The sequence below is a fragment of the Leucoraja erinacea genome, chromosome 12 (genome assembly GCF_028641065.1).
Source record: "Leucoraja erinacea ecotype New England chromosome 12, Leri_hhj_1, whole genome shotgun sequence".
Lineage (NCBI taxonomy): Eukaryota > Metazoa > Chordata > Chondrichthyes > Rajiformes > Rajidae > Leucoraja > Leucoraja erinaceus.
The window spans coordinates 55,355,699-55,383,679 of NC_073388.1; the positions used below are offsets into that span (position 1 = coordinate 55,355,699).

Here is a 27,981-nt window from a genome sequence, read left to right on the forward strand (position 1 = left end):
CAATACAATACAATACAATACAATACAATACAATACAATACAATTTATTTGTCACTTGAACCTCATAGAGGCTCAAGTGAAATGTTGTTTCTGCAGTCATACATACAAGAAAAAAAAGACCCAAGACACAACACAATTTACACAGACATCCATCACAGCGCATCTCCACCTCGCTGTGATGGAAGGCAAAAAAAACGTATCTCTCCCCTGCACTTCCCTCTTCCCCCGATGTCAGAATCAAAGTCAGAGCCCAAGTCAGAGCCCCCGGCGGGCGACAACAACTGTCCCGCGGCCATTAACGCTGCGCCGGGTGATGCAAGGCCGCGCTTCGGGTCTTGTTGTTGGAGCCCCGGGCGGGCGCTAGCAAAGTCCCGCAGCCGTTGAAGCCACGCCGGGCGATGATGTAAGGCCCCGCTCCAGGTCATCCTCGACCCCGCTACTCGGGCGGGAGAAGTCGCCGTTGCGGAAGCCCCGAAAAGCGGTCTCCCAGCAGGGACCCGCGGGCTCCCGATATCACTGTCCACCAGACCTGCGGTTGGAGCCTCCGAATCTCCGAGGGTCGGGTCGCAGCAGCGCGCCACCACCGCTCCTCCCGCTCCGGACTCGGCCAGCTCCGTGATGGTGAGTAGGTCCGCAGCTCCGTGACTGGAGCCCCAGGACGTTCCTGCTGGAGGCCGCTCCACGGTGCAGCCCCAACGACAACGGAGACCCGACGGGGAAAAGGTCGGGTTCTCCGTGCAGGGGAAAAATTTTAAAAGTTCCCCCCCCCACCCCCCACACACACACACACACACACACACATACCCCATCAAATAAATAAAAACAACATTAAAACGGGACAAAAAATAACAAAAAGACAGACGGACTGCAGAGGCCGCTGCGACGTGAGTCGCGCCACCCACCGGAAATTCGAGCCTGCACCGCCATTCAATATGATCATGGCTGATCATCCAACTCAGTAACCTGTACCTGCATTCTCTCCATACCCCCTGATACCTTTAGCCACAAGGGCCACATCTAACTCCCTCTTAAATATAGCCAATGAACTGGCCTCAACTACCTCCTGTGGCAGAGAATTCCAGAGATTCACCACTCCCTGTGTGGAAAATGTTTTTCTCATCTCAGTCCTAAAATATTTCCCCCTTATTCTTAAACTGTGACCCCTTGTTCTGGACTTCCCCAACATCGGGAACAATCTTCCTGCATCTAGCCTGTCCAACCCCTTAAGAATGTTGTAAGTTTCTATAAGATCTTCTAAATTCTAGCGAGTACAAGCCAAGTCTATCCAGTCTTTTTTCATATGAAAGTCCTGACATCCCAGGAATCAGTCTGGTGAACCTTCTCTGTACTCCCTCTATGGCAAGAATGTCTTTCCTCAGATTAGGAGACCAAAACTGTACGCAATACTCCAGGTGTGGTCTCACCAAAACCCTGTACAACTGCAGGGTAGAACCTCCCTGCTCCTATACTCAAATCCTTTTGTTATGAATGCTAACATACCATTCGCTTTCTTCACTGCCTGCTGCACCTGCATGCCTACTTTCAATGACTGGTGTACCATGACACCCAGGTCTCGTTTCATCTCCCCTTTTTCCTTATCGGCCACCATTCAGATCATAGTCTACTTTCCTGTTTTTGCCACCAAAGAGGATAACGTCACATTTATCCACATTATACTGCATCTGCCATGCATTTGCCCACTCACCCAGCCTATCCAATCACCTTGCAGCCTCCTAGCATCCTCCTCACAGCTAACACTGCCCTCCGGCTTTGTGTCATCTGCAAACTTAGAGATGTTGCATTCAATTCCCTCGTCCAAATCATTAATATATATTGTAAATAAATGGAGCCCTCTCACTGCCAGTCTCAAGCCTGGTGGAGGAATACAAATGTGCCAAAGTGAGGCTGGACATGGCACTAACAGAATCCCGGGACCCAATAATAAGAGGTGTCACTCCAACCCTGGCAACAGGGAAGAAATAGACTCCAGCAGCAGTGATACTAGACTCAAAATTCGCCCTCCAACACTGGGACATATTGGGCCATGTCCAACAAGGCCGAGGGGGCTTTGGCCTGGGAGCAATGAAACCTACCTGGCAAAAGGCTACTCCAGCGGAACGTCGGCACCTGGTGGTGGAGGAGGTGCACTACCAGGAAGAAGCAGCCAGGTGTGCCAAAGCCATATCCCAAGCCAAACAAGGCCGCTGGATGACGTGGGATGGTGTTGAGAGGAGGAAGATCACATGGAGAGAGCTGTGGAGCATGGAGTTAAATAATTCTACACTCTACACCTCCATCCCCCACCAGGATGGCCTCAAAGCCCTCCGGTTCTTCCTCTACCAGAGAAGCAACCTATACCCAGCCACTGACACCCTCCTCCGCCTAGCGGAGTTGGTCCTCACCCTCAACAACTGTACGTTTGACTCCTCTCATTTCCTCCAAACACAAGGCGTAGCTATGGGCACACGCATGGGCCCCAACTACGCCTGCCTCTTTGTCGGGTACATTGAACAATCCATGTTCAACTCCCAGGATTAGACGTTCCACACCAGGTTATCGGAAATGTCCTCGTTCTTCAGGGAATGGGGATTCCACTCCGCCACCATAGATGAGGCTCGCACCAGGGTCTCATCCATACCCCGTAACACTGCTCTCTCTCCCCATCCCGCACTCGCAACAAGGGCAGAGTCCCCCTAGTCCTCACCTTTCACCCCACCAGCCGGCAAATACAACACATAATCCTCCGCCATTTCCGCCACCTCCAACGTGACCCCACCACTCACCACATCTTCCCATCTCCCCCCATGTCTGCTTTCCACAAAGACCGCTCCCTCTGAAACTCCCTTGTCAATTCTTCCCTTCCTTCCCGTACCACCCCCTCCCCGGGCACTTTCCGTTGCAACCCTGTCCCTTCACCTCCCCCCTCGACTCCATTCAAGGACCCAAGCAGTCGTTCCAGGTGCGACAAAGGTTCACCTGTATCTCCTCCAACCTCATCTACTGCATCTGCTGCTCTAGATGTCAGCTGATTTACATCGGGGAGACTAAGCGGAGGTTGGGCGATCGTTTCGCCGAACACCTCCGCTCAGTCCGCAATAACCTACCTGAGCTCCCGGTGGCTCAGCACTTCAACTCCCCCTCCCATTCCCAATCCGACCTCTCTGTCCTAGGTCTCCTCCATTGCCAGAGTGAGCAACACCGGACATTGGAGGAACAGCACTTCATATTCCGCCTGGGTTGCTTGCGTCCGGATGGCATACACGTTGAATTCTCCCAGTTTTGCTAGCCCTTGCTGTCTCAATCCCCTTCCTTCACCCTTGAGCTGTCTCCTCTCATCCCCCCCGCCCTCGGGCTCCTCCTCCTCCCTTTTTCCTTTCTTCTCCCCCCCACCCCTCATCAGTCTGAAGAAGGGTTTCGGCCCGAAACGTTGCCTATTTCCTTCGCTGCATAGATGCTGCTGCACCCGCTGAGTTTCTCCAGCATTTTTGTGTACCTTGGAGTTAAATAAGTTGAGCTTCATTATCTGAGCCACATATTGAATTGAATTGAATTCAATTGAATTGAATTTCCTTAATTGTCATTCAGACCTTTCAGTCTGAACAAAATGTCGTGCCTGCAGTCATACATACAATAATACAATAATAGACAACAGAACAAAAGCACCATGTCCACCAAGCACCTCCTCACTGTGATGGAGACAAAAATCTTAGGGCTGCAGTCTCTTCCCTCCTCTTCTCCCTCTGCGCTGAGGCGATACCCCACCGGGTGATGGTAAATCAGTCCCGTGGCTCACCAAGCTCCGCGAACGGGCCGGTTCAAACACCGCGGGCCGAGGTGGTCGAAGCTGCCGCTCTCCAGTCCAGCGGACGCAGCTGGTGACGACGTCGTCCACTGGCCCGCGGCCGAACCCCGGACTCAGGCCGCCGCCGCCAGAACGCCGTCTCAGCCACCGGAGCACCGCTCCAGCCCCGAGCCGGGTGGCCCTCACGTGAGCGTCTCAGCCCCGAGCCAGGCCGCCCTCACGGGAGTGCCGTTCCACCCTCGAACTGGGTCGCCCCGATGGGAGCGCCGTTCCACCCTCGAACTGGGCCGCCCCCACGGGAGCGCCGTTCCACCCTCGAACTGGGCCGCCCCCACGGGAGTGCCGTTCCACCCTCGAACTGGGCCGCCCCCACGGGAGCGCCGTTCCACCCTCGAACTGGGCCGCCCCAACGGGAGCGCCGTTTCCCTCGGATATGACGTCCTTCCCTCTTCCACAAACCTAAATCTTTAGCTGGGAGAGGATCCAGCCTGCCCCCTGTGTGCAGTTCCAGCAAACCTCAAGCACATCCTGATCGGCTGTGAGACCAGTCTAACACAAGGCAGTTACACCAAGCGACACAACCAGGTGCTGAGGTGTTTGGCAGCTGAACTCGAGTGCAAGAGAGTTACCACCAACGCCATGCCTATCAATGCCCAGATAACATTCCCATAAATACCATCCTTCATCCGGGAAGGAGAGAAACGGAGGACTAACCCCTCACCTCTCAACTCATGCCCACTGAACGCAGCCAGGGATTGGGAAATGCGTGTTGACCTAGACCAGAGGCTTTCGTTCCCAGTTGAAATCACAGTTACCAACCCGCGACCAGACCTCGTTCTCTGGTCCAACTCCTGTCGGCGTGTTTTCATCATTGAGCTGACGGTCCCATGGGAGGAGGCGGTGGACGAGGCTTATGAAAGGAGAAAGCTTCGATATTCAAACCTTGCAGCAGAGGCAGCGGAGAGAGGTTGGAGTGTAAGGGTGTGTCCAGTGGAGGTGGGGTGCAGGGGCTTTGTAGCCAGTTCCACCGCAAGGCTCCTGAGGGAAGTAGGAGTCAAAGGGCAGGCACAAAGGAGGGCAATAAAAGAACTTGCCAATACCGCCGAATGGAGCAGTCACTGGCTGTGGCTGAAGAGGAAAGATGCTGTCTGGGCTGTCACGTGACCATCTAGAGGCTAACAATAAGACACACACCCAGGTCTGATCACCCTGCAGTGGGCCTGCCTCAATTGAGAGTGTCTTGTGATAAAAGTCCGAAACACCCAGTGACGTTGAGGTACACAACTGAAGATGTGTCTGATTGGTAGCAAATTCACCTAATGGTCATCCCCAAGAATGTCAATTGTAGTGAAATCTTATGTGAGTGTAACATCCAGTCCTACTAATCAATCTCTGGCAATGTATACCCACCACCCTTTGTGTGAAAAAGTGACCCCTCAGATTCCTATTAAATCTTTTCCTCTTCACCTTAAACTTTTGTCCTCTGGTTCTTGATTCCACTACTCTGGGTAAGTGACTCTGTGCATCTACCCGATCTATTACTCACATGATCTAATACACTTTATACAGCGTGAATTCTGAGTTCCATTGTCTTCTCCAATTGTATCCTTAGGTCAAGTTCTCCACTGTGATATATCATTGTTTACATTATACATTTTTTGAGGATGGATAAGGGAGAGTCATTGGATGTGGTGTATCTGAACTTTCAAAAAGCCTTTGACAAGGTCCCACAGAAGAGATCCGTGTGCAAAATTCGAGCACATGGTATTGGGGGTAGGGTATGGACATGGATAGAGAACTGGTTGGCAGACAGGAAGCAAAGAGTAGGGATTAATGGGTCCTTTTCAGATTGGCAGGCAGTGAAAAGTGGGGTGCCGCAGGACTCGGTGCTGGGACCCCAGTTATTTACAATATTTATTAACGATTTAGACAAGGGAATTAAATGTGACATCTCCAAGTTTGCGGATGACACAAAGCTGGGTGGCAGTGTGAGTTGCGATGACGAAGCTATGAGCTTGCAGATTGACTTGGATAGGTTGGGTGAGTGGGCAGATGCATGGCAGATGCAATATAATGTGGATAAGCGTGAAGTTATCCAATTTGGTGGCAAGAACAGGAAGGCAGATTATTATCTGAATGGTGCCAGATTAAGAAAAAAGGGGAGGTATAACGAGACCTGGGTTTCCTTGTAGATCAGTCACTGAAAGTAAACATGCAGGTACAGCTGGCAGTGAAGTAAGCTAATGGCATGTTGGCCTTCATTGCGAGAGGATTTGAGTTTAGGAGCAAGGAAGTCCTACTGCATGTGTACAGGGCCCTGGTGAGACCGCACCTGGAGGATTGTGTACAATTTTGCTCTCTTAATATAAGGAAGGACATTGTTGCTATTGAGGGAGTGCAGCGTAGGTTCACCAGGTTAATCCCGGGATTGCAGGACTGACATATGTTGAAAGAATGGGTCGACTGGGCTTGTATATTCAGGAATTTAGATCTTATAGATCTTATATAGGGGATCTTATAGAAACATTTAAAATTCTTAAAGGATAGGATGCAGGATAGATGCTAGATGCAAGAAAAATGTTCCTGATGTTGGGGGAGTCCAGAACCAGGGGTCTCAGTTTAAGAATAAGTTAGGACTTATTGGGTCTTTTAGGACTGATGTGAGGAAAAACGTTTTCACCCAGAAAACCCACACAGGTCACTGGGAGAACGTACAAACTTCATATAGGCAGCATCTGAAGTCAGGATCGAACCTGGGTCTCTGGCGCTGTAAGGCAGCAATTCTACCACAGTGCCAAGTTATCCACGTATCAGTCTGGGAAAGGCATAGTTTCAGGATAAGTTCATGTTCAAATTGGAATCTTCTTTGGATACCAGGCTGTCAGAAGCAACTACCACAACTGACAATACATACTCACTGGACATAGTCTTCACATGAAGGCACTTCACAAATGTCAAAAAGAAGCATTTGTAGTAGTCCACAGAAGGCAGTGAAGGCCAATCCACTGGATGTTTTCAAGAGAGAGTTAGATTTAGCTCATAGGGCTAAGGGAATCCAGGGATATGGGGAAAAAGCCGGAACGGGGTACTGATTTTGGATGGTCAGCCATGATCATATTGAATGGCGGTGCTGGCTGGAAGGGCCGAATGGCCTACTCCTGCACCTATTTTCTGTGTTCCTATCGGGGACAATTGGTGATGGAGAGAGAATAATTACTGGCAGAAATTATTGTTCTCCCCACATTTTATTCTTTATTTTTTTTAAAGAATGTTCATTCATTTGTTATTTGTGGGCACTTTAAAAATTATTTGAAGAAGGGTCTCGACCCGAAACGTCACCTATTCCTGTTCTCCAGAGATGCTGCTGCCTGATTTGAGGAAGGACATCCTTGTGATTGAGAAGGAACTGCAGATGCTGGAGAATCGAAGGTACACAAAAAAGCTGGAGAAACTCAGTGGGTGCAGCAGCATCAGACGGGTCTGAAGAAGGGTTTCGGCCCGAAACGTTGCCTATTTCCTTCGCTCCATAGATGCTGCTGCACCCGCTGAGTTTCTCCAGCTTTTTTGTGTACCTTCCTTGTGATTGAGGCAGTTCACGAGATTGATCCCTGGGATTGCGGGACTGTCATATGAGGAAAGATTGAAAAGACTAGGCTTGAATACACTGGAGTTTAGAAGGATGAGGGGGAGTCTTAAAGAAACATATAAAATTATAAAAAGACTGGACAAACAAGATGCAGGAAAAATGTTCCCAATGTTGGGCGAGTCCAGAACCAGGGGTCACAGTCTTAGAATAAAGGGGAGGCCATTTAAGACTGAGGTGAGAAAAAACATTTTCACCCAGGGAGTTGTGAATTTGTGGAATTCCCTGCCACAGAGGGCAGTGGAGAACCAGTCACTGGATGGATTTAAGAGAGAGTTAGATAGAGCTCTAGGGGCTAGTGGAGTCAAGGGATATGGGGAGAAGGCAGGCTCGGGTTATTGATTGGGAATGATCAGCCATGATCACAATGAATGGCGGTGCTGGCTCGAAGGGCCGAATGGCCTCCTCCTGCACCGATTTTCTATGTTTCTGACCCGCTTGAGTTACTCCAGAATGTTGTGCCTAGTTTAAATGCGTTTATGTTTTATTCTGCCGCATGCATATCTAAAGATAGGGTTTGCGGGGGCGTATCATTTATTAACTCGACTCTGACTGAGAAATGGAGCCAGTAGCTGTGATGTTAAATGCTTTACTTTTGAAAGGGGGATAAAAAATCTCCAGGTGAAGTGGTTGAGAAGCGATGAAACTTCGGACCTCATGGGCAAGTCTGAGTGGCAACATGATACAGCAGGGCGGAGGATGAAAGGGTTGGTTGTGAGCAGTCGAGCGGGTTGGCTGGTTCGGTGACACCGCCCCACAGTTGTGTATAAGTGGAGTTCTCCGCTCGCTGCTGAAACGGTGCAGAACATAGTGTGGAGAACACAACGAACGCGGGGGCGCTACCGGTCCTAACATTGGAGACCGATTGTTTTTCAACGCGCAGGAGATTTTGTTGAGAGACTGTTGCAAAAGCAGAGGTGTGTGTGTGTGTGAGAGAGAGCCACGGATGCCGGCTAGTTGGCGAAGACTGTTGTAGAGGCTGCGATGAGCCGCTATCTGTGGCTCCCCTTGTCCTACGTGAGCAACTCGGTCCGCAAGAGGGGCGAGGAAGTGAACGGCAGCGACTTCTTCCTGGCGCTGTACGGCATCTCCAACAGCACCTCGTTCTTCAGCTGGGGCAACCTGACCATCGAGGACTGGGGCATCTTCAGCAATCACACCAAGTATGAAGCCGAGTCTAAGAACCCGACGGTGAAGGCGCTGCTGATCGTGGCTTACTCGGTCATCATCGTCATCTCTCTCTTCGGTAACGTCCTGGTGTGTCAGGTTGTGATCAAAAACAAACGGATGCATTCCGCCACCAGCCTCTTCATCGCCAACCTGGCAGTGGCAGATATCATGATCACCCTTCTCAACACCCCCTTCACTCTGGTAAGCCCCGCTGCTGGTCGCCCTGACCACACCACCTGGGTCCAAGCCTGCATACCAGACTGCAAACCATACCATTTAACTCCTGCCCAGAGAGTGTACTTTTACCAGGAAAACGTAAAGAGCTGAAAGGAGATAGACACAAAAAGCTGGAGTAATTCAGTGGGTCAGGCAGCACCTCTGGAGAAGAGGAATGGGTCTGAAGAAGGGTTTCAGCCCGAAACGTTGCCTATTTCCTTCGCTCCATAGATGCTGCTGCACCTGCTGAGTTTCTCCAGCACTTCTGTCTACCTAAGAGGACAGCGTAAAACGTTTCAAGTCGAGACCATTCTTTACTCCAGCGTTTTTAAGGATAAGGGGGAAATTTAAGGATAAGGGGGAAATCTTTTAGGACCGAGATGAGAAAAACATTTGGTGAATCTCTGGAATTCTCTGCCACAGAAGGTAGTTGAGGCCAGTTCATTGGCTATATTTAAGAGGGGGTTAGATGTGGCCCTTGTGGCTAAAGGGATCAGGGGGTATGGAGAGAAGGCAGGAACAGGATACTGAGTTGGATGATCATGATCATATTGAATGGTGGCGCAGGCTCGAAGGGCCGAATGGCCTACTCCTGCACCTATTTTCTATGTTTCTGTTTTGTGCTGATGCTGCCTGACCTGCTGATTGTGTGTATATTTCTCAGTTTAAGCCAACAACTGCAGTTCCTTCCTACACAATTCCATTTAACTCCTGATCAGAGTGTTTAGTTTTACCAGGGAAAAGTAAAGAGCTGTGTAGAGATAGAGACAAAATGCTGGAGTAACTCAGATGGTCAGGCAGCATCTCTGGAGAAAAGGATAGGTGGCGTTTCTGCACCAAACCCTTCTGCAGATGGGGTCAGGGGAGAGGGAAACTTGAGGTATGAAAAGGTACAGAACAAATCAGAGCTGGCGCACATGACCAAGGAAAGGTGGAGCCCACAATGATCCATTGTTGGCTGTGGAAGAGGTGATAACGAAGGGATAAATGGATGCGAACAGTGGAACTGGCAGGATGACTAGGGTGGGGGAGGGAGGAAGAAAGAGGGAATGCAGGGGTTACTTCAAATTAGAGAAATTGACCTAATTCCGCTGGGTTTTAACCTGCCCAAGTGAAATATGAGGTGCTATCCTTCCAATTTTCGTTTGGTCTCACTCTGACAGTGGCCCAGGACAGAAAGGTCAGTGTGGGAATGGGACTTAAAATGTTTGGTGAATGGGAGATCATGTAAGCCAAGGCATACTGAGCGCAGGTGTTCAGTGAAACAATCGCCGAGCCTGCACTTGGTCTTGCCGATATATAGGAACAACGGATACAGTAGATGACGTTGGAGGTGGTCCAATTAAACCTCTGCCTCACCAGCAAGGAGTCGGTTTAGTTTATTATCACGTGAACCAAGGTTAGTACATTATCCAGACGGTGAACTGTTGTTTGCAAGTGTTAATGAATGTCATGACAAGATAATCAATATACTGTTAAGTGGAGATGCTGGCACAGTGTAGATTTTCCAAAGACAGATTTACATTTATTATTTTAATTGGTGTCTCAGAACAGTGATGCAGTTATTGGTAGTTTTCAGATGAGCATTAGATTTAAAGCAGATGTAATGTTGCTTTTGCTAACCTCTGACAAATGTGCAGAACAATTTAAATGAGTCGCTGAGAAGGTGAGGAGGATGTGAGTGTTCGTGTTTAGACAAGGATTGAAAACAAGTGCCATTCGTGGTGTATCAGGCAACCATTCCTGCGCTCCCAGGTTGGAACCAGGGTCAACGAAAGTGGGTTCCAGTTGGTGGTGCCAGAAACCTAGAGTGCTGATTCTCTGGTCTGCGTTCCCATTGAAAATGGCACTCAACTTCCACTGAGACCCATCTCCATTCACCCTTCTGACAGTGAAATGCGTCACCATGATGTATTTTCAACATAATTCATGTCAGTGCGTTTTGTTGCAGAGACAATGGTGGGAATGAAGGGTGGGGGAGACGTTTGGGCAGCCAAACCTTTGTGGAACACTTGCCCAAATGTTGAGATCATAAGATCACAAGAGATGGGAGTAGAATTAGGCCATTCGGCCCATCAAGTCTACTCTGCCATTTATTCATGGCTGATCTATTTCTACCTCCTAGCCCCATTATCCTACTTTCTCCTCATAACCTCTGTCACCCCTACTAATTAAGAATCTATATATCTCTCCCTTGACTATACCCTCCTTTGCCTCCATGGCCTTCTGTGGCAAAGAATTCCACAGATTCACCACCCTTTTAAGAAATGCAATGTTTTCATATTCATATTCCTTCAGCATTTATGTATTTACATCTTTGCTGTATGTGAACATCACTAGCAAGGGCAATATTTACCATCCATCCCAAAGTGCCCCAGAAATGAAGGAAGTTAAGTTGTGTTACTGATGGGTCTGAGTCGCATGCAGTGGCACAGTGGTGCTGTGGCCTCACAATGCCAGAGACCAGTGTTCAATCCCAAGCTTGGGTACTGTCTATGTGGAGTTGGCGCGTTCTCCCTGTAACCATGGTGCTCCAGTTTCCACCCACATCCCTATGGATTGTGGGTTTATAGTTTAGTTGGTCTCCAAAATTGTCCATAGTGTGTCAGGAGTGGATGTGAAAGTGAGATAACATGGAAGCAGTGTGAATGGGTTATTGATGGTCAGCATGAACTCAACGGGTTGAAAGGCCTGTTTACATGCTCTATCTCTAAACTAAATCAAAATAAACATAATCAAGACTGGATATGGATGGTGATTTCCTTCACTGATGGACTCTGGTGAACTAAACAGCTCTTTTGACAATTGTGTAGTTTCACTGATTCTGGTGTTTTGGTAAAAATTGCAGATTTGTTCAATTATTTTAGAACATTGAACATAAAAATGTACAAAACAGTAACTGACTCTTTGGTCCGCAATGTCTGTGCCGAACATAATGCGAGGATAAATTAATCTCATCTGCCTGCATATGAACAATATCCCACGCAGTCACATGGATAATTTTCAAACTCTGTACATACAGCACCCGTAGTCAGGATCGAACCCAGGTTGCTGGCACTGTAAGGCAGCAACTCTACCACTGCGCAACTATGCTGCCCAATGACAACAGTTGCTGTTGAAAAACCTTAATTCCGAGACTTAAGACTTAAAATCTTAACCTTAAAGCCTTCTGTACCTGCTCCACAGGGCATGCCTTTTGTTTGACAACCATTCAATGAAATATGAAATTGGAACAATATGCTCTGCACTCCAATCTTCAATTGAATTAACTGTTTATAGTTTCAGTCATACAGCACAGAAACAGGCCCTTTAGCCAACTTGTCCATGCTGGCCATGATGCCCAAGCTAAGCTGGTCCCATGTGTCCATGTTTGGCCCATATCCATCAAAACCTTTCCTATCTATGTACCCATCTAAGTGTCTTTTAAATGGTGTTGTAGTACCTTCCTCAAATATCCCCTCTGGCAGCTCGGTCCATATATCCACCACCTTCTGAATGAGAAAGTTGCCCCTAAGGTTCGTATTGAAACTTGCCTCTCTCACCTTAAACCCAGGTCCTCTTGTTCTTGATTCCGCTACACTGTGTAAAAGATTCTGTGCATTCACTTTATAAATAGTACTCATTGTTTTATACGCTTCTTTTTGATTACCTCTCAGCCTCCTGCACTCCAAGGAATAAAGGTTTAACCTGCCCTACCTTTCTCATTAGCTCAGATCCTCGAGTCCTGGCTACATCCTTGTAAACCACAGCTGGTAGAGATGCTGCCGCAGAGTGATGGGGAACTTGGGTTCGATCCTGATCTCGAGTACTGTCTGTGTGGAGTTTGCATGTTCTTCTGATGACCATGTAGATTTAATCTAAAAGACATGTGGGTTTGCAGGTTAATTAGTCTCTGTAAAAATAAAATGCTGCTGGAATACATGGAGTAGATGAGAAAGTGAAATATCATAGAACAAGAGTGAATGCGTGATTGATGGTTAGTATGGATTTGGTGGGCCGAAGGGCCCGTTTCCTTAATAAAAAAGAATAAAAACTGGTTGGCATGACTTTGATTGATAATTAAACTGGGATCTTTCAAACCACCCCCTCCCCTGGTGGCACGTCTGTGTTGATCTTGACAGGACAATCCAGACTTTCGGCTAAAAATCTCACCCTACTGAGAATCTGTAATTATTCACATCCATTAGTTACCTGAAAAGGCAAAGCAAATTAAACAGCTTTGACAATTAGTTTAGTTTAGTTTAGCGGCCGATCTACAGCCTCACAGCAGTAGAGGCAGTAGAACAACCTCTAAACTAAACTGAACTATCTTGATCCAGACTATGGCTGCTTGTCTGGATGGAGTTTGCACCTTCTCCCTATGGATTTTCCAACCTGCGTGGGTTTTCTCCGAGATCTTCGGTTTCCACCCACACTCCAAAGACGTACGTTTGTAGGTTAATTGGCTTGGTAAAATGTAAAATTGTGTAGGGTCGTGTTATAATGTGGAGGGATCATTGGTCGCATGGACTCGGTGGGCTGAAGGGCCTGTTTCTGCACTGTATCTCTCAACGAAACTACACAATTGTGCACATCATTGAACCAATTATTGTAAAAGGTACTAGCTGGACAGACCAGCATATTTTGATCCACAAACCAGATAATTGGTGCTGAGTCTCAATTCTCTGTACATGATTCTGCTCTTGCTAGTCAGATGATTTTAACAGCGTCCACTTCAGTGAATTGATGTGCCAAAACTACAGTGAATTGGAACTATTGCTTCAGATTACTGCTGCCTACTAAATGGATTATATAACTGGCCTATTATTTTTTTTCTTCCCTCTCACTCACAATCCGGGTCAAATCCCTTTGTATTGGGATACATACATGGACTTATACACTTTTCCCTCCCATCCCTCCTCCCTTCAAACCCCCTGCCAAGACTTGAGCCCCAGTAGACCAGATTAGGTTTAAATACAAACTAAATGTCGTGCCTCCTTCAATATATTTGGAAGCATGCCGTGCTGCTTGCCCAGGAAGTGTGTTAGAATTAGGAAGTGCGCAATGAGCACATAAAACTAAATTCATAAAAAACGGACAATCTGGAAGCTTGGAGCAAAATAACAGGACACTTCCAGCCCTACCAGCTCCAAGCTTCATGGTCTCCTGAAATTGAATGTGCCTTTTCATTTTAAAACAGTCACGTATGCACTGAGGGATCAGACCCACATTTAATTATGCTCAACAGTCACATGGAGTTGGATCTGCAATTTGAAGACTGGCAAATCTCTGCGTATTCGCTACATGTCAATTTCTGAGGAAACAGATTGTGTTCTCCACCTTGCATGTAAATTTTTCATCAAGCTGTGGTCGTGCATCAATGGCATGCTTTAAATGTAAATATACCAATGTTAAATTTACACCCGAGGTTTTCTGTAAAGTAATAAGAAAGCGCCATGAATTAAGGTTCCATTTTACCAGGACAATAGTTCTAAAATATAATATGACTCAACAGAGTGCTCAAACCGTCAGTTAAAGGTTGATCCCAGGGTGTAGGATTAAACAGCTTGTTCTAGATCTATGGAGTTCAATTACATTGGGGAATGAGTTTAAAAAATAAAGTGCTGGAAGAACTCAATAGGTCAGGCACCATCTGTGGAGGGAATGGACAGGCAACATTTTGGACTAATGGAGTAGAGAGAAAAGCTCTAGGGGGTGTGGGGAAAGGGGGAATGAGATTGTTTTACGTATCTGAGTTTGACCACGGGGGGACGAAAAGCATGTTGCACCATCACAAGAACTTACTTGAACCATCAGGAGAACTAGAGAGTCATCCTGAGCTACTATCTACCTCATTGGAGACCCTCAGACTTAACTTAACTGGATTGGACTTAACTGGACTTTATCCTGCACTAAAAGTTATTCATGTTATTCCCTTTATCATATTTCTGTACACTGTGGATGGCACGATTGTAATCAAGTATTGTCTTTGCGCTGAATGGTAAGCACGCATCAAAAGCATTTTACTGTACTGTGGTACCGATGACAATAAACTAAACTCAAGCACAAACTCAAATTTAATCTGGCCTTTTGTTTTGTAAATGATTTTGGATGTTTACGTGAATTGATCTACCAATGTAACTGTAACATGACATATTAGTTCAGATATCATGTTCATAAGTGATAGGAGTAGAATTAGGCCATTTTGGCCCATCAAGTCTACTCCGCCATTCAATCATGGCTGATCTATCTCTCCCTCCTAACCCCATTCTCCTGCCTTCTCCCCATAACCCCTGATACCTGTACCAATCAAAAATCTATATATCTCTGCCTTACAAATATCAATTGACTTGGCCTCCACAGCCTTCTGTTGCAATGAATTCCACTCTGGCTGCCTGCCCCTTCACCTGCAATGACCTCATGACCACCCTACAATGTTTTTAAACATATTTGTCTTCTGTAGGCTTTGGAAGAATTGTATTGGAAAACTGACAGGAAAGGAAGTATATTGCATTTCTGCACTAGTGTTGGTACATTCATCAACTTCCCCTGCTCTGTGGGCTAATTGGATATAATGCAGCCAAACATTGGAATAGAAATAAGGGTTGTACATGCACCAGAGTATCTCCCAGCATGCTGCAGTGGTTGCCACGGTAGCTGTTAAAATTGGAGAAACCTTCAGCATCTTGAACTAACAGCTGGTTGAATACAATCGTTCCTGAGCCACTTTGAGTGAAGTTATGTGGCACACTCAGAATGACATCTTCTGCAAAGTTAAACCATTCCTATATCCAAGTTGAGAGCAGATGGCGGGGAGGGCTGAGGTACAGTGTGTTCCCTCTAATCTTGGTGATGTTGAATGGTGCATTAACTATCTGCAGAAAAGTGAATAAATATGGTAGTTTACTGACTTTCCTTTCTTTTGCAGGTCCGGTTTGTAAGTAGTAACTGGGTGTTCGGCAAGTTGATGTGCCATGTTAGTCGCTTTGCGCAATACTGCTCAGTACATGTTTCCGTCCTTACCCTCACGGCCATTGCGCTGGACCGCCACCAGGTACAGTACCAACAGCAGAGGAGAGCAGTACATGGAATGACCTTCCACACATGGATGAGAAATTTTACACTACAATGAATGATTCATATTAAGGATAGGCACAAAATGCTAGAGTAACTCAGCGGATCAGGCAGCCTCTCTAGAGAGATGGATTGGGTGACGTTTTGGGTCGAGACCCTTCTTCAGGCTTAATATTAAGGGGTACTCGAGTATAGAGATTGGACTTTGCTAAGTTTGGTTCTGTTTGTAAGTACCACTCTAGACCTTGTTTCCCATTCTGCCTTTGCTCAGGATTGAAAACTGGGAATCAATTATTGGGACCCAACTGATAGCCAACGTCAATCCTTTTGGATACAAGCACCGGCAGATGCTAGTTTACAAAAAAAGACAAAGTGCTGGAATAACTCAGCGGGTCAGGCAGCATCTCTTACTGAGAAAGACACAAGGTGCTGGAGTGCTCAGCGGGTACTCTTTGTTTTTGTTCATCGTTTCTTCTCTGCTTGTTCTGGCTCCTGACTAGTTAGTCAGCAGATTGTTTTACAACTAATATCTGTATGTGGGGCCAAAACTCAATGTGGGAGCATTTGTTCTGTGCCTTCAGTCTTTCAATTGGCATCTTCTGCAAAGCTAAACCAATAGATAAAGTTAAATCAATAGTTTGCTATTAAACTTAATTCCTGCTATTTTGTCGTATTAATCAAAGATATAAATTTTCCAAAAAGGATTAAAATGGCACTTATCTCTGCACAATCAATGTTTCTGTTTTCTGCTGATGATGTTATGATGTGTATATGTTAGTTAGCCTAGGGCTTGGTAGACATCTGAGATGTGGAGCATCCATAGCTTTGGGAGATGATGATCAGACTGTGATTACTCAACCATCTCAAGAAGTTGATTCATAATTCTGTTTATATATTAATTGGTCCATGCCAGTGAATGTCATGCCTGGTTTGCTTGGCTTTTATGGTATATATTATGGTATATGGTTTTTATGGTATATTTTCACATAGATCAATACCTTCAAGGAAGAAGGTCCCAAAGGTGGATAAATCAAATAGGTTTGGGCAGTTTATAAATTTCAAAGCTCCTGAGTTATGTTACTGGGCTGCATGTCATTCCACTCAAATATCAATGTTGAAGAGGCATTCCCAACATCAACTATTTTTCAGGAATCCATTCCCAATATAAACTATCTTTATGGATTAGAGTTGGTGCCATGTGTTATGCAGACCAATAACTGGACAACATTTGCCTGGGACACTGGCCATTGGGCTACAATTTATGGAAGTTTATAGAGGCAGTTTAAAGCCAGCAGGCCAGCTACCTAGTGTAGGAAGGATCTGCAGATGCTGGTTTACTCCAAAGATAGACACAAAATGCTGGAGTAACAGCGGGACAGGCAGCCTCTCTGGATAGAAGGAATTGGTGATGTTTTGGATCGGGGCACTTCGTCACCCATTCCTTCTCTCCAGAAATGATTAGATGAACTGCCATTGAATAAAATCTGTACATCTACTGTTGCCTCATTTTATCAAATCCATATATCACTGAAGACTCAACGTATTGATCTTGACTTGGAAATACTGGGTGACAGGGCATCCAAAGGTTTAGGGAACATCAAATTGGAAAGATTCACAACCTTCTTTGGTTTGGAGATTTCTTATCAATGTAATCTTGAGCAGCTGATTGCTGATTTTGGTACCTTCTTTGCTAGAGTCTGCAGCCGAAACACACATTTTCCTGATAATCAGAGAGTGTGGAACTTGTGAATAAGCAGGTATAGGTACTGAATATGATGATCGCATTGTAGGGCAAAGCAGGCACAAAAAGCTGGAGTAACTCAACGGGTCAGACAACATCTCTGGAGAAAAGGAGTAGGTAGCGTTTCGGGTCAAGTCCCTTCTTCTGAGTCACAAAGGGCCAAATACTTTATTCCTGAAAAAGTGTCTCGACCCAAAACCGCACTCATTCCTTCTATCCAGAGATGCTGCCTGTGTTTTGTGTCTATCTTTGGAGTAAACCAGCATCTGCAGTTCCTTCCTACACAATAGTTTACCACAAGAAATGGCAGATGCTAGAATCTTAAGCACAAATCAAAGCACTGGACAAACTATATTTCAGTTCGGGACCTTTCTTCAGACTGATTGGAGTAGAGGGAAGAAAGCTGGAAAAGAGAAGTGGAGGCAGGACAAATCTTGGAAAGTTACAGGTGGATTTAGGTGAGGGCGATTTGATTGGCAGTGGGTAAAGTAAGTGATAACGGCTAGATTGGAAAATACACACAACGGTGTCAGATAAGGAAACAAGAGGAGTGAAATGTAAAGCTGGAGGGAGGGATGTGGGGATAGGGGGGCAGTAGGGAGAAGAAATAGAGGGCATAAATGGGAAATGGTGTCTCAGGGATGGGAGATTTGTGTATGAAGGAGGGGAAAGGAGAGCTGGTTTCAGTGCAGTTTCAGTTTTGTCATGTGTACCGAGGTACAGTGAAAAGCTTTAGTTGCGTTTAGTGGTATGACAATACATGATTACAATCAATCCATTTACAGTGTATTAATACACGTTGAGGGAATAATGTTTAGTGCAAGGTGAAGACAGTAAAAGGCCTGTCCCACTTGGGAGTCATTTGCATGTCACGCAGATGGCGCGCAAAGATTTTGTACATCCCAAAATCCTGGGGCGCCGCGCGCGACCGCGCATCACTGCCTACGTCATCATGCACCATGCGCACGTAATGCGCACCATGCAGGCGTAATGAGCACCATGCGCGCATCACTTGCGTGTCACCACGTGCGTCATGCGTCGTGACGCATAAATGATGTAGCGTAAATTACGCGCAAATGACGCCCAAGTGGGACAGGCCCTTAAATTCCGATCAAGGAGAGTCCGAGGGTCACCAAAGAGGTAGATAGTAGTTCAGAGTGACTGGAGATGTGGGGCTGGGTAATGGTGGGAGAAATTGGAGTGCATCATGGTATGGGTGGGGTGCATGAGAAAGAAAGAGGTAGTAGCAGAAGCATTCATTGAATTTGGAGAACTCCATGTTCAGGACATGGATGGGTGATGTTTAATGTCAGAATCCTTCACCAGACTCTCTTATTTTACTCTGACAAGTTTTCTAGGAGAGTTATGTGTTTTACTCGATTCTCTGGAGAATAGCCACCCGTTAGGCAGGCTGATGGGGAAGGAATCTTCCTAATACATCAGAGTGCTCCTAACCATGATAGGCTCCAGGCTGATTGTCCTCTATAGATTTCCATTGTCCTTCCGAAATCTTACCTGAATACCTCAAGGCAGGCAGTCAGTGAGAAATAACGATGCTCCTTCGAGGTGCAGTGGACTAAGTCATTAATAATTCACATTATTCATTACTTAGGCTTCTTGCATCATACGTGAACGCCATCCAAATATTGTCATCATACACTCTAAATACTTTCACCGTGCACCCAAATGTTGGCTATCATTAATTTCTAATCTTCAAAGTTATTTTAAAATTAATGGGTTTTATTGTAAACCAGCAACTGCCGTTCCTAGTTTCTACGCTATTTTAACATCGACAGTTATAATACTCACAGATTGACAATCTTATTTTCTGTCCAATAGTTTATTAAAACTTTTCTTTAGCCATGTATGGTCTCATTATTAAGTATCATGTATGCTTTAGAGCAGTGGTTCTTAACCTGGGGATCGTGACTCCCTATGGGGGTCGTTTCAGGTTTTGCCGGGGGTCATGAAGGGGACACAAATAACATATCAATTTGTTGAGCCCATGTTCAGGAACCTAACAAAGGTAGACAAAATTGCTGGAGAAACTCAGCGGGTGCGGCAGCATTTATGGAGCGAAGGAAATAGGCAACGTTTTGACCCGAAACGTTGCCTATTTCCTTCGTTCCATAGATGCTGCCGCACCCGCTGAGTTTCTCCAGCAATTTTGTCTACCTTCAATTCTCCAGCATCTGCGGTTCCTTCTTGAACACCTAACAAAGGTACATACCACATACAGTATTTTGCTTGCGTATGTGCGTACTGGCGCCAAAAAGGTAAAGAACCACTGCTAGAAATAGTGCAGTTCTGATGGGACGTCATTCTGATGAAAAACAAATCACCTTAATTTGCTAATTGTTCCCATTTTCTTCTGTTTTTACTTCAAATAATGTAACTGGACTTCAGTGGGGACTGAAACAATTTGCGATGACTTTGTGTGACATTAGCTACTTCAGTTTGAATCAAATCGATACCCGTTCCATTTGAGCATGATCTTATGTCTAATTGAAACAGATAAGGTACTGTGGTGTATTGCAAGCAGTATATGCAGAATATATATTTCCCCTAAGAAATCATGTAGAAACCAATATTATAAGAACTATAGTTTCTAAATTATTTATGACTAGGCTCAGAAAAAAGCTAACTAGAGCTATTAGCATTTCATCTGTGAATGAAACAATTTCCTTCCAAGATAATTTCATCTCACACTACTGAAGCTGAAGTACCTTCTTATACTTTTCTAAAGAGACTCCATGATTACCTGTGGCATAACCTGTTTAAGGGTCATTTGCAATTGCCTGTAGCATCTGGAGTCTAGGGAAAAAATGCAGGGAGATTGCATTCCTTGTTTTCTATTTAATGACTCTATCCAGTCTAATTGTCTATAGATGCTTGAGCAGGCATTTGAAGAATAGCAACTAGGGACCCAGGTTCCAGTGTAGACGGGTATCCTGGAGTGATTTGACACCATTAGGGAAGGAAAATAGCAAAAGTAAAGATTTGAAAATAAGAAGCATGCTGTACAGCAGCAGTGAAGTTGCATTGAATTACTTAAAAATAACTAGTTAGGGTGGAGAACGGTGTTTAAATTTAATTTCTCACCTTAAAGCTACCCTCTAGTATTTGATTTTTCCATCTTGGTTCCCAGAACAAGGAGTACGTTTGAGGAAGGATGTGAAAGATCCTAACAGTCAGTGCAAAAAAGGACTTATAGAACATAGAGGACAGCACAATGGGGAGGGAACAGCAGGAAGAAAAGCTTCGACCCACAATGTCTATGCTGAACAGCACAGAGACAACGAAATGCAGTTAGCATCTCACCCAGAAGAGTGAACATAGATAATGAACAGTAAAATATATATATGTACAACTCTTATGCCTGGGGTAACGGTGATGACTGTTGGTGCAGATTTTCACCACCCTCTGAACAGTGCTTTAGCACCTCGGAGGGACAGAGCAGTCCTGCCGATGCTGAGCACCCTACTGTGGACAGACTCGTGGAACCGGTGATGCGTTGGGCAGCGCCTTCCGTAGAAGTTCCACCCATAGTGATACTTGGTAAGGATGCTCTCGATGGTGCAGCGGTAGACCAGAATCTGAGGAGACAGATGGACCTTCTTCAGTCTCCTCAGGAAGAAGAGAGACGCTGGTGAGCCATCTTGACCAGTGTTGAGGTATTGTGGGTCCAAGAGAGGTCATCAGAGATGTTGACCCCCAGAAACCTGAAGCTGGAAACACAATGCAAACAATTATCAGGGTCGGTGGGGCTGGGGGGAGGGGGAGGACTGATGACACTGCTCTATACCAGTGTTGACATACTGTAGAATTTGTTGATGTGGCATTTCATGTGTAGCGAGATTTCCTCTGTAACACAAATTATCCAGGATGTATAGGGCACACAGTGACAAGGTTTGTTGTTGCTTTGCACAGATTATCATGCATCCCTTGAAACCTAGGATGTCCAAGGCTAAAGGGGTCATCTACATCATCATTATTTGGATCTTGGCCACCGGTTTCTCGCTTCCACATGCAATCTACCAGAAGTTGCTCAAAGTTGAATACAGGTGAGGCAAAATCAAATGACTCAAATGTAAGTTTTCTTTATCTTATTTCACTTAGGTGCACCTAAAACACAAATTTCTCTGTGTCTGGCACTTCCTCAGTCTCTAATTCTGAGGCTGCTTTTAAAGAGTAGTACAGAATCAGTTGTGTAGCTGTTGGTTAGAGTCATAGAGTGATACAGTGTGGAAACAGGCCCTTCAGCCCAACTTGCCCACACTGGCCAACATGTCCCAGCTACACTAGTCCCACCTGCCTGCACTTGGCTCATATCCCTCCAAACTTGTCCAATCCATGTACCTGTCTAACTGTTTCTTAAAAGTCGGGACAGCCCCAGCCTCAACTACCTTCTCTGGCAGCTCGTTCCATACGCCCTCACTACCCTTTGTGGGAAAAGGTTACCCCTCAGATTCCTATTAAATCTTTTCCCCTTCACCTTGAACCTATGTCCTCAGGTCCTCAATTCCCCTACTCTGGGCAAGGTTCATCAGCCTTTGTTTTTAGCTCTTTGATAAGGTTTAGTTGCCACTGTCCTGCTTGATTAGTAGATGCTTTAACTCACTGTTTCACCACACATGGTGAGGCCAAGCCACAGGCAGCAGGTCCCAGGTTATGTTCTTGATGGACGGCACAGTAATGCTACTGTAGAGTTGCTGCCTCAGTGTCAGAGGCCTGGGTTCGATCCTGACTACGTGTGCTTATGTGAGGAGTTTGTACACTCTCCCTGTGACTGCATGGGTTTTCACAGGATGCTCCTTCCACACTCTAAAGATGCACAGGCTTGTAAGATAATTGCCTTGGACTGTATCTCTAAAGTCTAAAACTGATCTGTGGACTCTGCCTGCTGCAATAAATCATGGGCCATTTATAATCCATTTTGGATTTTACCATCTTGCAAACTAAAAGCACACGGCATTGGGGGTTCAGTATTGATGTGGATAGAACTAGCTGGCAGACACGAAGCAAAGAGTAGGAGTAAACGGGTCCTTTTCACAATGGCAGGCAGTGATTAGTGGGGTACCGCAAGGCTCAGTGCTGGGACCCCAGCTATTTACAATATATATTAATGATTTGGATGAGGGAATTGAATGCAACATCTCCAAGTTTGCGGATGACACTAAGCTGGGGGGCAGTGTTAGATGTGAGGAGGATGCTAGGAGGCTGCAAGGTGACTTGGATAGGCTGGGTGAGTGGGCAAATGCATGGCAGATGCAGTATAATGTGGATAAATGTGAGGTTATCCACTTTGGTGACAAAGACAGGAAAGTAGACTATTATCTGAATGGTGGCCGATTAGGAAAGAGGGAGATGGAACGAGACCTGGGTGTCATGGCACACCAGTCATTGAAAGTAGGCATGCAGGTGCAGCAGGCAGTGAAGAAAGCGAATGCTATGTTAGCATTCATAGCAAAATGATTTGAGTATAGGAGCAGGGAGGTTCTACTGCAGTTGCACAGGTTCTTGGTGAGACCACACCTGGAGTATTGCGTACAGTTTTGGTCTCCTAATCTGAGGAAAGACATTATTGCCATAGAGGGAGTACAGAGAAGGTTTACCAGACTGATTCCTGGGATGACAGGACTTTCATATGAAGAAAGACTGGATAGACGCGGCTTGTACTCGCTAGAATGTAGAAGATTGAGGGGGGATCTTATAGAAACTTACAAAATTCTTAAGGGGTTGGACAGGCTAGATGCAGGAAGATTGTTCCCGATGTTGGGGAAGTCCAGAACAAGGGGTCACAGTTTAAGGATAAGGGGGAAGTCTTTTAGGACCGAGATGAGAAAAACATTTTTCACACACAGAGTGGTGAATCTGTGGAATTCTCTGCCACAGAAGGTAGTTGAGGCCAGTTCATTGGCTACATTTAAGAGGGAGTTAGATGTGGCCCTTGTGGCTAAAGGAATCAGGGGATATGGAGAGAAGGCAGGTACAGGATACTGAGTTGGATGATCAGCCATGATCATATTGAATGGCGGTGCAGGCTCAAAGGGCCAAATGGCCTACTCCTGCACCTATTTTCTATGTTTCCATAACACAGGGTTAGATGCAAGGAGATCCATATTGCCATGAACATTACAATTGAGTGCAATACCATAAATACGCAGGACTAAACTGCAGCGAGGTCTCGCTGTGCTTTTTAATAACCCGGTCACATGCCTTGTCTCTTCACAAAGTAAAACGCTGCAGATGCAAGAACACAAAGCAGAAAGTGCTGGAAATGCTCAGCAGAACAGGCAGCAGTTATGGTGAATGACCATTGATCTGAAATGTTTACTCCATTTGTTCCTCCGCTGACACTGCCTAGCCAGCTACTTCGTTCCAGCTCAGTTGTTCGGAGGTGACAGAAATAGAATTTTGAGGCAGATTAAGTAATGTCTACAGTACAAGAACCCGGTTCAGTCAAAACCTCAGGTTGCATGGAAGAAGCCATGATCTCCTGCCTCAGAGTCCAATGTAGATCCGTTTAGCTAATGTGGCTTCATACGACTTCAGGTGAAAAGCCAAGGGTACAGGCACTTTTAACCAGCGCCTAATTTGACACGGGGGTTTAGCTTGTATTTATAAAACACTTTCCACCATCTTAGGGTATTCAAAAGAAACCTTACATCCAATTGCTTACATTTGAAACATACAGCAAATTCCCACATATTAAGGTGGCTATTCAGCCCTTCGTGTCTCTGTTGAATGATAAGGAGCTGCCCAATCTAATCTTATCCTCATATACTTGAGCCATGTCAGAGCTGTTCAAGTACGCATCCACATTCCTTGAATGTGGTGAGTGGACTGAGTTCTTGACTCTTACTCCCTCTGTTGGAAATAATATTTATCCTCTCCCCTACAATATTTACAATCATAGAACCATAATGCATAGAAACAGGCCCTTTGACACAACTAGTCCATGCCAACCAAGATGACGAACTAAGCGGGTGCCTTTTGACACATATTCCTTTCAACCTTTCATATCCATGTATACAGTAGGTCCAAATGTCCCTTAAATGTTGTTATTGTAGCTGCATCAACTACCTCCTCTGACAGCTCATTCGTATTAAATCTGTCCCCTCGCAACTTAAAGCTATGACCTCAAGTTCTTGATTCTGCATCCCTGGGAAAATGGCACTGTTCATTCACCCTTTCTATGCCCTCATGATTTTTCGCATTTCCATGAAATCTCCCTCCAACCCTGCACCTTCGGGTGCATGTGACGAATAAAATTGACTTTGACAGACTTCGATCCCCCACCCCTCCCCGTCCCCCTCTCCTATTGTCTACACTTCAACGAACAAAGTCCCAGCCTGCCCCACCTTTCCCTTTAGCACAGGCCCTCAAGTCCTGGCTATGTCCTCTTAAATCCTTTCAACAATATTTCCAGCTCAACGGCATCTTCCCTGTAGCAGGTTGACCAGAAATGACCACAATACTCTCCAAATTATATGTCCATTGTATCTGATCTATCAGCCAAGAGAAATAAATCTAGCCTTTCATAATTTTTACATTCCAATTAAGTTTCCCCTCGCCCTCTTCTGTTCCAAAGAAATCGGCCCCAGCATGTGCAGTCTTTCTTCGACACTAACTTTTTCCATTCCACAGAATAAACTTGTAAATCTCCACACCCTCTGCACTGCAATCACATTTCCTGGAATTTGGAGCCCAGAACTGTACGCAGTTGTCAGGTTCCTGTCTAACAGCTTTATAGTCCATTCTTACAACATTTATTTTCTCCTGGATTCTCTAATAAAGAAAAGCCTTTCGAAAGCACCTTCCTGACCTGTCCCATGTTGTGGACAAGCACATAAATGACCAAGGAAATAAAGCAGATAAATGATCTAATGAGGATGTTTGTCGGCAAGGATTCACCTTCCTTCTTCAGCTTGTGTCAGGAAGACAGACGGTTTCAGTAATACATCTTCTCGCAACCATTTACGCTCCAAGGAGAAAGGTTCTGCTTCTACAGTGTAACCATGCAGCTGAGTCAAAAGGCAACAGTAATGAGGGTGCAGGGCTCTCTCAACTTTGCTGGTAGTCAATTAACATCAAGTTCACTCATATTGGGGCAGATATATGGCGGATGGAGAAATGATGAACAAGTCTAAATGTGTACCGTCATTTCCATTTAGTTTGGTTTAGTGATACAGCATGGACACAGGCCCTTTGGCCCACTGAGTCCACACTGACCATCGATCACCTTGGTGACCACCAATCGATCATTGGGGCAATTTACAGAGGCCAATTAACCTACAAACCCGCATGTCTTTGGTATGTCCAAGGAAACCAGAGCACCCAGAGGAAACCCACACAGTCACAAAGAGAATGTGCAATTTCCACACAGACAGCACCTGAGGTTAGAATTGAATCTGAATCCCTAGTGCTGTGAGGCAGCAGCACTGCCAGTTGTGCCACACACTATGTGACACCTTCTTGTATAGCTGCAGTTACAGAGTTTTTAAAATGCATCAGCAGGTAGATATTTGTTGCAGAGAAGGTGACTGCATGACTGCCTGATGCAGTCTGCCTGACCTTCATTTCTATAGGAGTACCTCTGAACATGTAGAGTATATTCAGTATGAGTAAAATGGAAAATTGTGTTCTGCTTTTAGTTTTATCTTTGGATTGTAGATATCACTTTTTATTCGTCTTCAGAAACATTTTTTTTCTTGTTTAACTTTTATTCTCAATATCCATTCCAAACTGCAAGGAATGTCTCCCCCACTGTGTGAATTTAGCTGAATAAACCACCTATGCACTCTGTGTTCCAGAAAAGCAAGAGTACGAAGCTTGTGTCTCCACGGCTTCCCACAGCCTGCGGATTTGTACGTGAAGTACATGGATTTGTCCACGTTCATTCTCCTGTATGTTCTGCCACTCTTGATTATAACTGTGGCCTACACAGCAGTGGCAAAGAGGTTGTGGTTGAGGAATGCAATTGGGGACATCACTGCGGAGCAATACTTTGCCCACAGGCGCAAGAAGAAGATGATGCTGAAGATGTTAATGATGGTGGTCGTGGTGTTTGCTGTTTGTTGGTTTCCCCTGAACTGTTACGTGGTGCTTGTCTCCAGCAAGGCCATCAACACCAACAATGCCCTGTACTTCACCTTCCACTGGTTTGCTATGAGCAGTACGTGTTACAACCCCTTCATCTACTGCTGGCTTAACGCTAATTTCCGCTCTGAATTCAAGTCTTTGCTGAGTATGTGCAAGCGGGGAAGTGGTAGCCACGTGCAGCCCCTTGCCTATAGCCCCCCTCCCTACAGGCTGGCATGGAATGGAGCCAGAAGCCACAAGAGAAGCAGTCAAGCTCAGAATCCACGTTTTAGCACCACACACTCCCTAAGGACTGATATCTCCATTGTAGAACCGATTGTGACCGTTGCATAGACCAGGAAGGGAAGGCCCATTAACTGCTATCATTCTATATTCAGAAAATGTCCAGGTCTCCTACGTTTCCGAAGTTCATTCTTGGGAAGTGAGCACTGTTGACAAAGGCTAGCATTGACACAACGCCCCAACACTAGCATTAAGGTAGAGGAGATAGATAAGGGTGGTCCTACCACGGTTTGATATAAGGCCGCTAAGCCAGCTCAGAGGCTGGATGTGGTCATGAAATCGGGTTCTTTTTCTCAGAGGGCATTTGTGTGTATATTTAAAAAAAAAAAGTAGTATTGTTCCACTGCTCTGTGTCGATTGGTTTTAGAAAAAGCTACCTTGCAAAATTTCTGTTTTAGGTTTCAAATTTGAGCTCATTAATAATTCAAGACAATGTTCCGCAGAGAGGCAGGAGGCATAAACGCAAGAATACCGCATCGCCTACTGTCATGGCGATGGCTAATACTGGCAGGTGTTTAACAATGACCAGTTTCGAAGGAAAATCTGGAGAAGGTTTTTTTTAAATGTATTCCTCAATTAGTTCAGAAAAATAGGCTATTAGCTGAATCATGTCAGAATTATATGTTGGATGTTGAACAATGTCAGAATTATATGTTGGATGTTGTAAACTTATTTATTGCTATTCTGAATAGCCAGTGTTATTGGTAGTAATTTATACAAAGAGCAAATATAAATGTATAAATGCATTCTTCTAAGGCTTTGCTTCATGTTCACAGATGTGTTCATTTTATATAGTTGAGAGTGTTAAATTAAAAATGGACAAGATCTGACGATTTAATGAAGCATGCAAATTAATAAAATTATTGAATTGATAAGTGTGGCTCTACCTCTAGGTCAATGTGTAGATTGGGACTGTATTACTATTGATTAATGTGTAAAATAGTTTTTTGTTTTAGTTTTATCTCTGGA

The 27,981-nt window shown here is 45.4% G+C and overlaps 1 protein-coding gene across 1 annotated transcript; it reads left to right on the forward strand.

Annotated features, from left to right (window-relative positions):
* Positions 1-7,614: 7,614 nt before the first annotated feature.
* Positions 7,615-27,887, forward strand: LOC129702389 (G-protein coupled receptor 83-like). The gene is made up of 4 exons (XM_055644164.1): positions 7,615-8,816; positions 15,739-15,864; positions 21,556-21,689; positions 26,442-27,887. The coding sequence occupies exons 1-4, from the start codon at positions 8,430-8,432 to the stop codon at positions 27,061-27,063; spliced, it is 1,269 nt and encodes a 422-aa protein (XP_055500139.1). The 5' UTR covers positions 7,615-8,429; the 3' UTR covers positions 27,064-27,887.
* Positions 27,888-27,981: the final 94 nt, after the last annotated feature.